Below are 13,433 nucleotides of genomic sequence, written 5' to 3'. Positions count from 1 at the left end.
ACCAGTGGTGACCAGTAGGAACCAGTAGTGACCAGTAGGAACGAGTAGTAACCAGTAGTGACCAGTAGGAACCAGTAGTGACCAGTAGTGACCAGTAAGAACCAGTGGTGACCAGTAGGAACCAGTAGAGACCAGTGGTGACCAGTAGGAGCCAGTAGAGACCAGTGGTAATCAGTGGTGACCAGTAGGCTCTCTCTGTAAAGTAAGTGTAATAACTGATGGCTAGGCCTAGAACTTAGACCTTGAGTCTATTTCCCAGCCAACCTGCACTGTACTAGCATCCTAACCAGATGGTTTATTGGGTTTCCTGAAACTATTCAAAGCAGCATATCTTCCTCTTCATTAGCCTAATGCTAACAGCGCTGATACAGATGTGTCAGATGTGATAACAAAAACCACATACACCACACCCACACACATGGAACCTTCGCATGACATTTCAGACCAGGGGTTGTGAGTTCCAAATGGAACCCTATTGACTATATAGTGCACTACTTTAGACCAGAGCCCTGTGGCACCCTATTCCCTATATAGTGCACTACTTTAGACCCCGTAGGGCATAGGGTGCCATTTGGGATGCATCCCAGAACAGATGAAACATGTATATTCTAACCTCTCACAGGCTAAAACACAGGCCACTAAATGTATGTTTTCTATCAGACAGTTCAACATGACAGTGGTGGAAAGATAGTTTTAGCCTTGGGTAACTATTACAACAGTGTGACAAAGGTCTGTGACCAGCAGTCGTGTGCGTGTGCGTGTGTGTGTGTGTGTGTGTGTGTGTGTGGTGGTAGTGGTTCAGCTCTCTCTCTGGCCCTCCTCTCTCTTTCTAACTTCTCAAATGAGGAAGTTCACAGCCGTGTTTGTAGCAGCTTCCTTTTTACAGCTTTCGACTCACTAACAGGAAGAGAGAGAGAGATATAGAGAGTAAGAGAGAAACAGAGAGTAAGGGAGAGAGCAAGAGAGAAGACTGTGAGAAACATGTCTGTAGCTGAGTGTTTTCAGTAGAGAACTGAACTGTCTGTAGCTGAGTGTTTTCAGTAGAGAACTGAACTCTCTAGCTGAGTGTTTTCAGTAGAGAACTGAACTCTCTAGCTGAGTGTTTTCAGTAGAGAACTGGACTCTCTAGCTGAGTGTTTTCAGTAGAGAACTGAACTCTCAAGAACCAGGATGTCTACGTCGTACCAGCCATGGCACCATGGTAATATCACCCGATCTAAGGCTGAGGATCTGCTCTCCAAAGCAGCTAAGGATGGGAGCTTCCTCCTCCGGGACAGTGAGTCCATACAGGGTGCCTATGCCCTCTGTGTTCTGTAAGTAAAATGTCCATTCTGACTACTTTTTGAAGATACATATATCTTCAAACAATGATATATATAAAATATATATATATATCAGTTACAGACAGATATATATATATATATTTATAGAGAACTGAACTCTGTCTGTAGCTGAGTGTTTTCAGTAGAGAACTGAACTCTGTCTGTAGCTGAGTGTTTTCAGTAGAGAACTGAACTCTGTCTGTAGCTGAGTGTTTTCAGTAGAGAACTGAACTCTCTAGTGTACTGAACTCTGAACTCTCTATATATAAATATATATTTATATATATAATTATATATATGGGTAATATATATATATAAATATATATATAAACTGACAGTTTAACAGTCCAATATTCTGTTGGAAAGATCAAATTGAGGAAGGAAGATTATGTAGACAACTCGTTCCTTTATACCTCTTCGTATGCAGAGAGAGACAGACAAGGAAATATTTGACAGCTAAACTACAAATGCTGTTGTACAAAGTTCAAATTGAGGAAGGAAGATGATTTTGAAGTCTTGACTCTGCAATGCACAGATCAAAGTAGCTTGGAGTAGGAAGAGCTGATTTTAAAATACGACTTTTTAAATCTGGCCAAACAATGCTCAACGCTAATCACACAGTTTATTTTTTGGGAGCGATTTCAATCTGAAACTGTCAAATACCTACTTGTATATTATTTCGGATGACATATTCTCCTGCAGTGCAGTGTTGAGCGCAACTCTGCCTAATGACAGCGTTTGGGATGTATAGCAGAACAATGTGACGTTGACTTTCTGTTTCCTTACATCATGACATAAATCATGCCAACAAGTACATCGGTTGGGAATTTAAAAATGTTTTGCTCAAGACTTTGATTAACCAGAGAAACTGTCTAGAATACTGTTGTTGTTGCATGCAGTTATATATATCTATAGCAGGGACTCTATGTAAAGTAGAAGTATTTTAAAGTACACCTGCTTACTGCAGCGAACAACTCATCGGCACATACAGTCGTGCTGTAAAGCTGGGTAGACTCCGTTGTACAACTCACGCCACACATCTCTGTGTCGCTCTGAGCTTTTATTAGAATAAAAACTAAATAAATGGTCATGTACTCTTTTCCATTGTACACAAAGACCAACGGAAGTGTGTTTGAGTGCATGTCATCTGTCATTACTGCACCTGTCACACGCTGCTGTGAAACGTCAGTTACTTTAAACCAGAAACCCAGACCCAACCTCTTCAGACCCATACCCAGTCTGCTTCTCAAGACCCAGACCGCTTCTCAAGACCCAGTCGGCTTCTCAAGACCCAGACGGCTCCTCAAGATCCAGATGGCTTCTCAAGACCCAGTTGGCTTCTCAAGACTCAGTTGGCTTCTCAAGACTCAAGACCCAGACCGCTTCTCAAGACCCAGACGGCTTCTCAAGACCCAGTTGGCTTCTCAAGAAACAGACCGCTTCTCAAGACCCAGACCGCTTCTCAAGACCCAGACGGCTTCTCAAGACCCAGTTGGCTTCTCAAAAAACAGACCGCTTCTCAAGATCCAGACCGCTTCTCAAGACCCAGATGGCTTCTCAAGACCCAGAACACTTCTCAAGTCCCAGACCACTTCTCAAGACCCAGACCGCATCTTAAGACCCAGTCGACTTCTCAAGACCCAGTCGGCTTCTCAAGACCCAGACGGCTTCTCAAGACCCAGACGGCTTCTCAAGACCCAGACGGCTTCTCAAGACCCAGACGGCTTCTCAAGACAAAGTTGGCTTCTCAAGAAACAGGCGGCTTCTCAAGACCCAGACGGCTTCTCAAGACCCAGACGGCTTCTCAAGACCCAGACTGCTTCTCAAAACCCAGACCGCTTCTCAAGAACCAGACCGCCAGATCAAGACATCTCTGTAAACTGTATTATGATAACCCATCTTTCCTATTTCCAGGTTCCAGAACTGTGTGTATACCTACAGGATCCTACCCAATGAGGAGAGGAAACTCTCTGTCCAGGTCAGTCAGACAGCTCCACAATATATATTCTTACCAAATGCAATGTGAGGGATCTGCACCCTGTTTTGGGAGTGGATCTCCCTACACAGCATTTAATGGTATTATTTTCATGTAATATCTAAGAGGTAATCTAACAGTTCCCCAACAACTACCTAATACACACAAATCTAAAGGGGTGAAAGAGAATATGTACATATAAATATATGGATGAGCGATGGCCGATCGACATAGGCAAGGTGCAATAGATGGTATAAAATACAGTATATACATATGATATGAGTTTTGTAAGATATGTAAACATTATTAATGTGACATTATTTAAAGTGACTAATGATCAATTTATTAAAGTGGCCAGTGATTGGGTGTCAATGTAGGCATTAGCCTCTCTGAGTTAGTGATTGTTGTTTAGCAGTCTGATGGCCTTGAGACAGAAGCTGTTCTTCAGTCTCTCTGTCCCAGCTTTGATGCACCTGTACTGACCTCGCCTTCTGGGTGGTAGCGGGGTGAACAGGCAGTGGCTCGGGTAGATGTTGTCCTTGATGATCTTTTTGGCCTTCCTGTGACATCGGGTGGTGTAGGTGTCCTGGAGGGCAGGTAGTTTGCCCCCGTTGAGAGCCTTGCGGTTGAGGACGGTGCAGTTGCCGTACCAGGCTGTGATACAGCCCGACAAGATGCTCTCGATTGAGCATCTGTAAAATTTTGTCAGGGTTTTGGGTGACAAGCCAAATTTCTTCATCATTCAACTGCTAGCTTGCTGCCCCAGCCTACTGACTGCTAGCTTGTTAGCATCGGCCTGCTAACTACCTGAATCGCTGTGTCCCCAGCCAGCCCAACCACTCACTGGACCCATATGTTCACTCGGCTACGCATGCCTCTCTCTAATTTAGCCTTAAATAAATAATGAAATATGTTCAATTTGGTTTAAATAATGCAAAAACAAAGTGTTGGAGAAGAAAGTAAAAGTGCAATATGTGCCATGTAAAAAAGCTGTATACATCAATGATGTCGCTCTTGCTGCTGTTGATTCTCTGATCCACCTCTACGCAGATGACATCATTCTCTATACTTCTGGCCCCTATTTGGACACTGTGTTAACTAACCTCCAGACGGGCTTCAATGCCATACAACTCTCATTCCGTAGCCTCCAACGGCTCTTAAATGCAAGTAAAACTAAATACATGCTATTCAATCGATCACTGCCCGCACCTGCCCGCCCATCCAGCATCACTAGTCTGGACAGCTCTGACTTAGAATACGTGGACAACTACAAATATCTAGGTGTCTGGTTAGACTGTAAACTCTCCTTCCAGACTCACATTAAGCATCTACAATCCAAAACTAAATCTAGAATAGGCTTCCTATATCGCAACAAAGCATCCTTCACTCATGCTGCCAAACATACCCTCGTAAAACTGACCATCCTACCGATCTTCGACTTCGGCGATGTCATCTATAAAATAGCCTCCAACACTCTACTCAAGATATTGGATGCAGTCTATCACAGTGCCATCAGTTTGTCACCAAAGCGCCATACACTACCCACCACTGCGACCTGTACGCTCTCGTTGATTGGCCCTCGCTTCATACTAGTCGCCAAACCCACTGGCTACAGGTTATCTACAAGTCTCTGCTAGGTAAAGCCCCGCCTTATCTCAGCTCACTGGTCACCATAGCAGCACCCACTCATAGCACACACTCCAGCAGGTATATCTCACTGGTCACCCCCAAAGCCAATTCCTCCTTTGGTCGCCTTTCCTTCCAGTTCTCTGCTGCCAATGACTGGAACGAACTGCAAAAATCACTGAAGTTGGAGACTTATATCCCCCTCACTAGCTTTAAGCACCAGCTGTCAGAGCAGCTCACAGATAACAGCACCTGTACATAGCCCATCTGTAAACAGCCCATCTATCTACCTCATCCCCATACTGTATTTATTTATTTATCATGCTCCTTTGCACCCCAGTATCTCTACCTGCACATTCATCTTCTGCACATCTACCATTCCAGTGTTTAATTGCTGTATTGTACTGTATTGTATAATTGTATTGTATTACTTCGCCACCATGGCATATTTATTGCCTTAACTCCCTTATCTTACCTCATCTGCACACAATGTAAACAGTCTTTTTCTTTCTTTTTCTACTGTATTATTGACTGTATGTTTGTTTTACTCCATGTGTAACTCTGTGTTGTTGTATGTGTCGAACTGGTTTGCTTTATCTTGGCCAGGTTGCAGTTGTAAATGAGAACTTGTTCTCAACTTGCCTACCTGGTTAAATAAACGAACAGCATTCTTACATAGGTATTCCTCTTGTCCAGATGGGATAGGGCAGTGTGAAGTATGTTGACGATTGTGTCGTATGTGCACCTGTTGGGGCTGTGTGCAAACTGAAGTGGGTCTTGGGTGGCCGGTAAGGTGGAGGTGATATGATCCTTGACTAGTCTCTCAAAGCAATTCATGATGACAGACTGTTTATTGTTGTAGTCCACTTCCAGGTGTTGGGTGTTAAGGGGTATTTTAAGAGCCATTTCTCAATTTCTCATGCATCAGGCAACTTCTGCTTTTGCGTTCAATGCCTTCAGAAATGAAGACAGGCCACATGTGGTGGGAAAGTTCTGGAATTTAGCATTTTACTGTGAATATTGTGTAACCTATTATGGTTATGCATTGCACAAAATCAACTTGTATTGTTTGCACGGTGGTTGGGCCAATTCAAGTCAGGGGCTAAAATGTGAGAGCTCTGTAAAACTAGACACTTGATATTAACTGTCACGTTCTTGGGCTGTAAATGAGTTACACTGCTCCTGTCCTCTATTCAATAAACAGACTGTACACCACAGTCTCTAGTCAATAAACAGACTGTACACCACAGTCTCTAGTCAATTAACATACTGTACACCACAGTCTCTAGTCAATAAACAGACTGTACACCACAGTCTCTATTCAATTAACATACTGTACACCACAGTCTCTAGTCAATAAACAGACTGTACACCACAGTCTCTATTCAATTAACATACTGTACACCACAGTCTCTAGTCAATAAGCAGACGGTACACCACAGTCTCTATTCAATTAACATACTGTACACCACAGTCTCTAGTCAATAAACAGACTGTACACCACAGTCTCTATTCAATTAACATACTGTACACCACAGTCTCTAGTCAATAAACAGACTGTACACCACAGTCTCTATTCAATTAACATACTGTACACCACAGTCTCTAGTCAATAAACAGACTGTACACCACAGTCTCTATTCAATTAACATACTGTACACCACAGTCTCTAGTCAATAAACAGACTGTACACCACAGTCTCTATTAAATTAACAGACTGTACACCACAGTCTCTAGTCAATAAACAGACTGTACACCACAGTCTCTATTCAATAAACAAACTGTACACCACAGTCTCTATTCAATTAACAGACGGTACACCACAGTCTCTAGTCAATAAACAGACTGTACACTACAGTCTCTATTCAATTAACAGACTGCACACCACAGTCTCTATTCAATAAACAGATTGTACACCACAGTCTCTATTCAATTAGCAGACTGTACACCACAGTCTATATTCAATTAACAGACTGTACACTGCTCCTGTCCTCTATTCAATAAACAGACTGTACACTACAGTCTCTATTCAATTAACAGATTGTACATCACAGTCTCTATTCAAATAACAGACTGTACACTACAGTCTCTATTCAATAAACAGACTGTACACTGCTCATGTCCTCTATTCAATAAACAGACTGTACACTACAGTCTCTATTCAATTAACAGACTGTACACTACAGTCTCTATTCAATTAACAGACTGTACACCACAGTCTCTATTCAATTAACAGACTGTACACCACAGTCTCTATTAAATTAACAGACTGTACACCGCAGTCTCTATTCAATAAACAGACTGTACACTACAGTGTCTCTATTCAATTAACAGACTGTACAACACAGTCTCTATTCAATTAACAGACAGTACACCACAGGCTCTATTCAATTAACAGACTGTACACTACAGCCTCTATTCAATAAACAGACTGTACACCACAGTCTCTATTCAATTAACAGACTGTACACTACAGTCTCTATTCAATTAACAGACTGTACACCACAGTCTCTATTCAATTAACAGACTGTACACCACGGTCTCTATTCAATTTACAGACTGTACACTACAGCCTCTATTCAATAAACAGACTGTACACCACAGTCTCTATTCAATTAACTGACTGTTCACCACAGTCTCTATTCAATTAACAGACTGTACACTACAGTCTCTATTCAATTTACAGACTGTACACTACAGTCTCTATTCAATTTACAGACTGTACACTACATTATATTCAATAAACAGACTGTACACCGCAGTCTCTATTCAATTAACAGACTGTACACTACAGTCTCTATTCAATAAACAGACTGTACACTACAGTCTATTCAATAAACAGACTGCACGCTACAGTCTCTATTCAATAAACAGACTGTACACAACAGTCTCTATTCAATAAAAGGTGTGTACAGCACAGCGGGTGTAGCTCCATCCTCTCTGCTCTCTCTGTCACCCAGAAGCAGAGGGTGAGATTTTAATACATTTGGTTATTATACATTACTATACATTCCCTTATTACTGTGGCAGTCAGAATATTCCAAACCTGGAGACCATACTACAGTACACAGTTAGATAGATTAGATTAGTTATTCATTTATCTATGGAAAGCATGAAAGTCATCAATGCTGATTTACAAGTTCTTGAGTTTTAACTTGCCCTATACACAGACATGAAGGGTACTGTAGATCATACAGGCTACTCTGCCAATGTTGAAGGGTACTGCAATTCCTAACAGGCTACTCTCCTAATGTTGAAGGGTACTTGTAGTTCCTACAGGCTACTCTCCTAATGTTGAAGGGTACTTGTAGTTCCTACAGGCTACTCTCCTAATGTTGAAGGGTACTTGTAGTTCCTACAGGCTACTCTCCTAATGTTGAAGGGTACTTGTAGTTCCTACAGGCTACTCTCCTAATGTTGAAGGGTACTTGTAGTTCCTACAGGCTACTCTGCTAATGTTGAAGGATACTTGTAGTTCCTACAGGCTACTATCCTAATGTTGAAGGGTACTTGTAGTTCCTACAGGCTACTCTCCTAATGTTGAAGGGTACTTGTAGTTCCTACAGGCTACTCTCCTAATGTTGAAGGGTACTTGTAGTTCCTACAGGCTACTCTCCTAATGTTGAAGGGTACTTGTAGTTCCTACAGGCTACTCTGCTAATGTTGATCAAAAGCTTCTTCCTCTTTCAGTTGCGGGAGGTTTTGAATGATCCCCTAGCGTGGGCGTATGACAAGCCACAACGTTCATCTCGTGGTGCTTAACAGAAAAGAACGGAAACTTCACAAAGAAAAACAACATCCACAGTGGCAGTGAAAGGGGCTATAAAAAAAAAAACAGGTGACTTGGTCGTTAATAAGCCCTTGGAATGTACAGAACAGTACTGTACCTAACAGTACAAAGTCCTTTATAACAGTGTGTCAGCTGTATGATCGTGATAGAAGGAAAACCTGTCATTCAGAACAACATGACCTAAAGTCTCCTGAAACATGCAACAGTAAAGCCCTCTAAGATCTTGCTCTTGTGTTGCTACACTGATCTATACCTGCACCAGAAATATCTATACCAGCACCAGAAAGATCTATACCTGCACCATAAATATCTATACCTGCACCATAAATATCTATACCAGCACCAGAAAGATCTATACCTGCACCAGAAAAATCTATACCAGCACCAGAAATGTCGATAACTGCACCAGAAATATCTATACCTGCACCAGAAATATGTTTACCTGCACCAGAAATATCTATACCTGCACCAGAAATATTTATACCTACACCATAAATATTTATACCTACACCATAAATATCGATACCAGCACCAGAAAGATCTATACCTGCACCAGAAATATCTATACCTGCACCAGAAATATCTATACCTGCACCAGAAATATCTATACCAGTGTCGTGTCTTTGGCTATGCCGGATTAAGTGATATGACATGCTATTCTATAAAATAATTTCTCCGTAATTAATATTACCTGATTGAGGTAATCATGTAAATGTAATTAACTAGAGAGTCGGGGCACCACGAAATAATATTTATAGAGCTGTTATCTTCCGAATAAACTCTTAAAGACCTAGTAATATTTCACATCAATAGCAGTCAATATTAAACGTCATCTTAATTCAGTCTCATCTGAAAGTTGTAAATTCTTAGTTATCTGCACGAACCCTGGCTAACAAATTGAATCAGCAATACAAAATTGGGTTTAATTATTTATTTACTAAATGCCTAACTAATCACACAGAATTATACATACACATAATTAAATCATAACTAGATTACAAATTACGTCATAAAGGAAAACGTCCCTGGCGGGCTGAACAGATATGACAGCTTGTGACACAAAAGAAAAGGGCTGGGTGAAAGTGAGAGCAGGAAGACTGAGGAACAAAGGGTGAAGCTGTGCTATCGTAAATACAGTATCTTATGCATTCTCAATTACCGCCCATTTGGAAAAGGAAAATGCAATAAATATTTACTCTGAGCTGAGCTTCAGTAGGTTGGTGGTAGATGGAAGGCCGTGTTGCCCAACCAAGTCCTTTGAAGAATGTCTCTGGATGTCAATTGGAGAAGTTGTAGTAACGTCATTGTGTGGTAGACGGGATACTCTATCTGTTCCTTCCTAACCCTCATTTGCAGCGGCTGTTGCTAACTCAACAGCTAGGAGGTATCACTTCTGTAGTGAATAAGAGTTCAAAGTTCATACCATTCGCAACCAAAGCTCACGCTGATGTTGGCTTCGTTCTGTAGTTATTATCAGAACCATTCTGACATCGGACCGTCGTCCTCACGTCCTCGGAACAGGAGGTTATATTGTCATCTAGGGCTTATATAGGAAGGGAGAGGAGGGCGTGTTTGAAAAGTTTTATAGCCCATGTCCCTTCACAGGGGCGGGCCACTGATTGAGCAGAGCCCTAACCTTATGAAAACCCAAATGTCACATTTTAGAAGCTAAAATCACATTTCATATTCAAACATTTAAATTGAACAACAATTCCATGTGAATCCGATAACTCTGATGTGTCGACTTTCCACTGTAGAGTTTATGTTATCTTATCATTGATGAGAATGTCTCAGATGACAACCGAACTGACATCATATTAATTAAATACCACCGGATATGTTCAGTTGTTCGGATTACCAGAATATAGTTCATTTCCCCCCACCTTCTGATGTTCCCAGAATCTCTATGTTAACCAAGGGGTTTGCAAATGTAACATCAGTAGGGTAGAGAGAGGAAAAAGGGGGGAAGAGGTATTTATGACTGTCATAAACCTACCCCCAGGCCAACGTCATGACACCAGCACCATAAATATCTATACCAGCACCGTAAATTAAGCACCAAGTAGAGACATGAGAAGAAAGGCTACTAGCCTGTGTCTTCCTGTGGTGCTCTGTAGTGTACTTGTCTTGATGTGGTGCTCTGTAGTGTACTTGTCTTGATGTGGTGCTCTGTAGTGTACTTGTCTTGATGTGGTGCTCTGTAGTGTACTTGTCTTGATGTGGTGCTCTGTAGTGTACTTGTCTTGATGTGGTGCTCTGTAGTGTACTTGTCTTGATGTGGTGCTCTGTAGTGTACTTGTCTTGATGTGGTGCTCTGTAGTGTACTTGTCTTGATGTGGTGCTCTGTAGTGTACTTGTCTTGATGTGGTGCTCTGTAGTGAACTTGTCTTGCTGATGTTGTGCTCTCTAGACTCCTAGCCTGTGACTGATGTTGTGCTCTCTAGAGTTCTAGCCTGTGACTGATGTTGTGCTCTCTAGAGTTCTAGCCTGTGACTGATGTTGTGCTCTCTAGAGTTCTAGCCTGTGACTGATGTTGTGCTCTCTAGAGTTCTAGCCTGTGACTGATGTTGTGCTCTCTAGAGTTCTAGCCTGTGACTGATGTTGTGCTCTCTAGAGTTCTAGCCTTTGACCGATGTTGTGCTCTCTAGAGTTTTAGCCTGTGACTGATGTTGTGCTCTCTAGAGTTCTAGCCTGTGACTGATGTTGTGCTCTCTAGAGTTCTAGCCTTTGACCGATGTTGTGCTCTCTAGAGTTTTAGCCTGTGACTGATGTTGCGCTCTCTAGAGTTCTAGCCTGTGACTGATGTTGTGCTCTCTAGAGTTCTAGCCTTTGACCGATGTTGTGCTCTCTAGAGTTCTAGCCTGTGACTGATGTTGTGCTCTCTAGAGTTCTAGCCTTTGACCGATGTTGTGCTCTCTAGAGTTTTAGCCTGTGACTGATGTTGTGCTCTCTAGAGTTTTAGCCTGTGACTGATGTTGTGCTCTCTAGAGTTTTAGCCTGTGACTGATGTTGTGCTCTCTAGAGTCCCAGCCTGTGACTGATGTTGTGCTCTCTAGAGTTCTAGCCTTTGACCGATGTTGTGCTCCCTAGAGTTCCAGCCTGTGACTGATGTTGTGCTCTCCAGAGTTTTAGCCTGTGACTGATGTTGTGCTCTCTAGAGTTCTAGCCTGTGACTGATGTTGTGCTCTCTAGAGTCCCAGCCTGTGACTGATGTTGTGCTCTCTAGAGTTCTAGCCTTTGACCGATGTTGTGCTCCCTAGAGTTCTAGCCTGTGACCGATGTTGTGCTCCCTAGACTCCTAGCCTGTGACTGATGTCATTTCTAGACTCAGTAGTGTGTGCCACTAGCCAGTGTTTGTTGTTTCTCTGTCTCTGTCTCCAGGCCTCTGAGGGTGTCCCTATCCGGTTCTTCTCTGTGCTGGCTGACCTGGTGGAGACGTACTACAGTCCCAACATGGGTCTGGCTACACACCTGCAGTTCCCTGTTCAGAAAGAGGAGGAGCCAGAGGAGGAGCCAGGTCAGATAATAACCTGTTTATTATCTTTCTGTGTTTCAAAGGGTACCCTATGGGACCTGGTCAAAAGTAGTGCACTATCTAGGGAGTATGGTTTCATTTGTGATTTAGCCATTCTCTCGTATTATGTTTTGCTACAGCTGAGCTAACCCAAGGTAGCTTGGATCTGACCTAGCCCAAGTTAGCTTGGTGGTCCCAGATCTGGCCTAATCCAAGGTAGCTTGTTGGTCCCAGATCTGTTTATGTTGTATAGCCAACTTCTACTGTACCTCAATAACTCCAGTAACCCTGCACACTGTAATTATGGTGGTGGCCCTGAGCCTGTATATAGCTTGCATTTCCTTCTATATACTTTGAAACTTGAAAACTTGAAACCTCTAATACCTGTCCAAAATTGTAATCAGTAAGATAAATGTGGGTTTACTTTTCCCCGAAGAGGCAATAGAAGAAGACAAAACGATCTATCGAACACATTTGTCGTGTCATCATAGCGATCTCTGACTTGTGGTCAGACTGGCTCAGGTGGAACTAACTTAAACTTGCACCTTTTTTTCTGATGCTGAATTGAATGTCATTAAGAAAACATGACTTTCTAAAATGTAAAAGTAATCCAAGAAGTAATCATCTAGTTGTGTAATCTGTAATCTGATTACAATATTTTTAAGCTGATAATGTAACTGAGTTTGTTTTTTTAATAATCAGATTACATACAATCCAACACAGTTAAGGTAGATACAATAAATCAAATCAAATGTATTTATATAGCCCTTCGTACATCAGCTGATATCTCAAAGTGCTGTACAGAAACCCAGCCTAAAACCCCAAACAGCAAGCAATGCAGGTGTAGAAGCTAGGAAACCTAGGAAGAAACCTAGAGAGGAACCAGGCTATGAGGGGTGGCCAGTCCTCTTCTGGCTGTGCCGGGTGAGGATTATAACAGAACATAGCCAAGATGTTCAAATGTTCATAGATGACCAGCATGTTCAAATAATAATAATCACAGTAGTTGTCGAGGGTGCAACAAGTCAGCACCTCAGGAGTAAATGTCAGTTGGCTTTTCATAGCCGATCATTCAGAGTATCTCTACCGCTCATGCTGTCTCTAGAGAGTTGAAAACAGCAGGTCTGGGACAGGTAGCACATCCGGTGAACAGGTCAGGGTTCCATAGCCGCAGGCTACATGACCAAAAGTATGTGGACACCTGCT

At 42.1% G+C, this 13,433-nt stretch overlaps 1 protein-coding gene across 3 annotated transcripts in view; it reads left to right on the top strand.

Moving 5' to 3' along the window:
* The first annotated feature begins 859 nt into the window (after positions 1-859).
* The window catches only part of inpp5d (inositol polyphosphate-5-phosphatase D), a 52,937-nt gene continuing 40,363 nt past the window's right edge, over positions 860-13,433 (top strand). For 2 of the 3 annotated variants that reach the window (XR_004209625.1, XM_031822313.1), the window contains exons 1-3: positions 860-1,313; positions 3,237-3,300; positions 12,095-12,230. Coding sequence is in view for 2 of the 3 variants with exons in the window: in XM_031822313.1 (XP_031678173.1) it covers positions 1,171-1,313; positions 3,237-3,300; positions 12,095-12,230 (343 nt within the window). In the remaining variant the exon portion in view is untranslated. The remainder of the gene's footprint in view (positions 1,314-3,236; positions 3,301-12,094; positions 12,231-13,433) is intronic. The other variant, XM_031822314.1, reaches the window with a different exon arrangement.

The sequence above is a fragment of the Oncorhynchus kisutch genome, linkage group LG4, assembly GCF_002021735.2.
Source record: "Oncorhynchus kisutch isolate 150728-3 linkage group LG4, Okis_V2, whole genome shotgun sequence".
Classification (NCBI taxonomy): Eukaryota; Metazoa; Chordata; class Actinopteri; order Salmoniformes; family Salmonidae; genus Oncorhynchus; species Oncorhynchus kisutch.
Note: the sequence above shows the minus strand (reverse complement) of the source record. Positions and strands in the feature narration are given on the sequence as shown.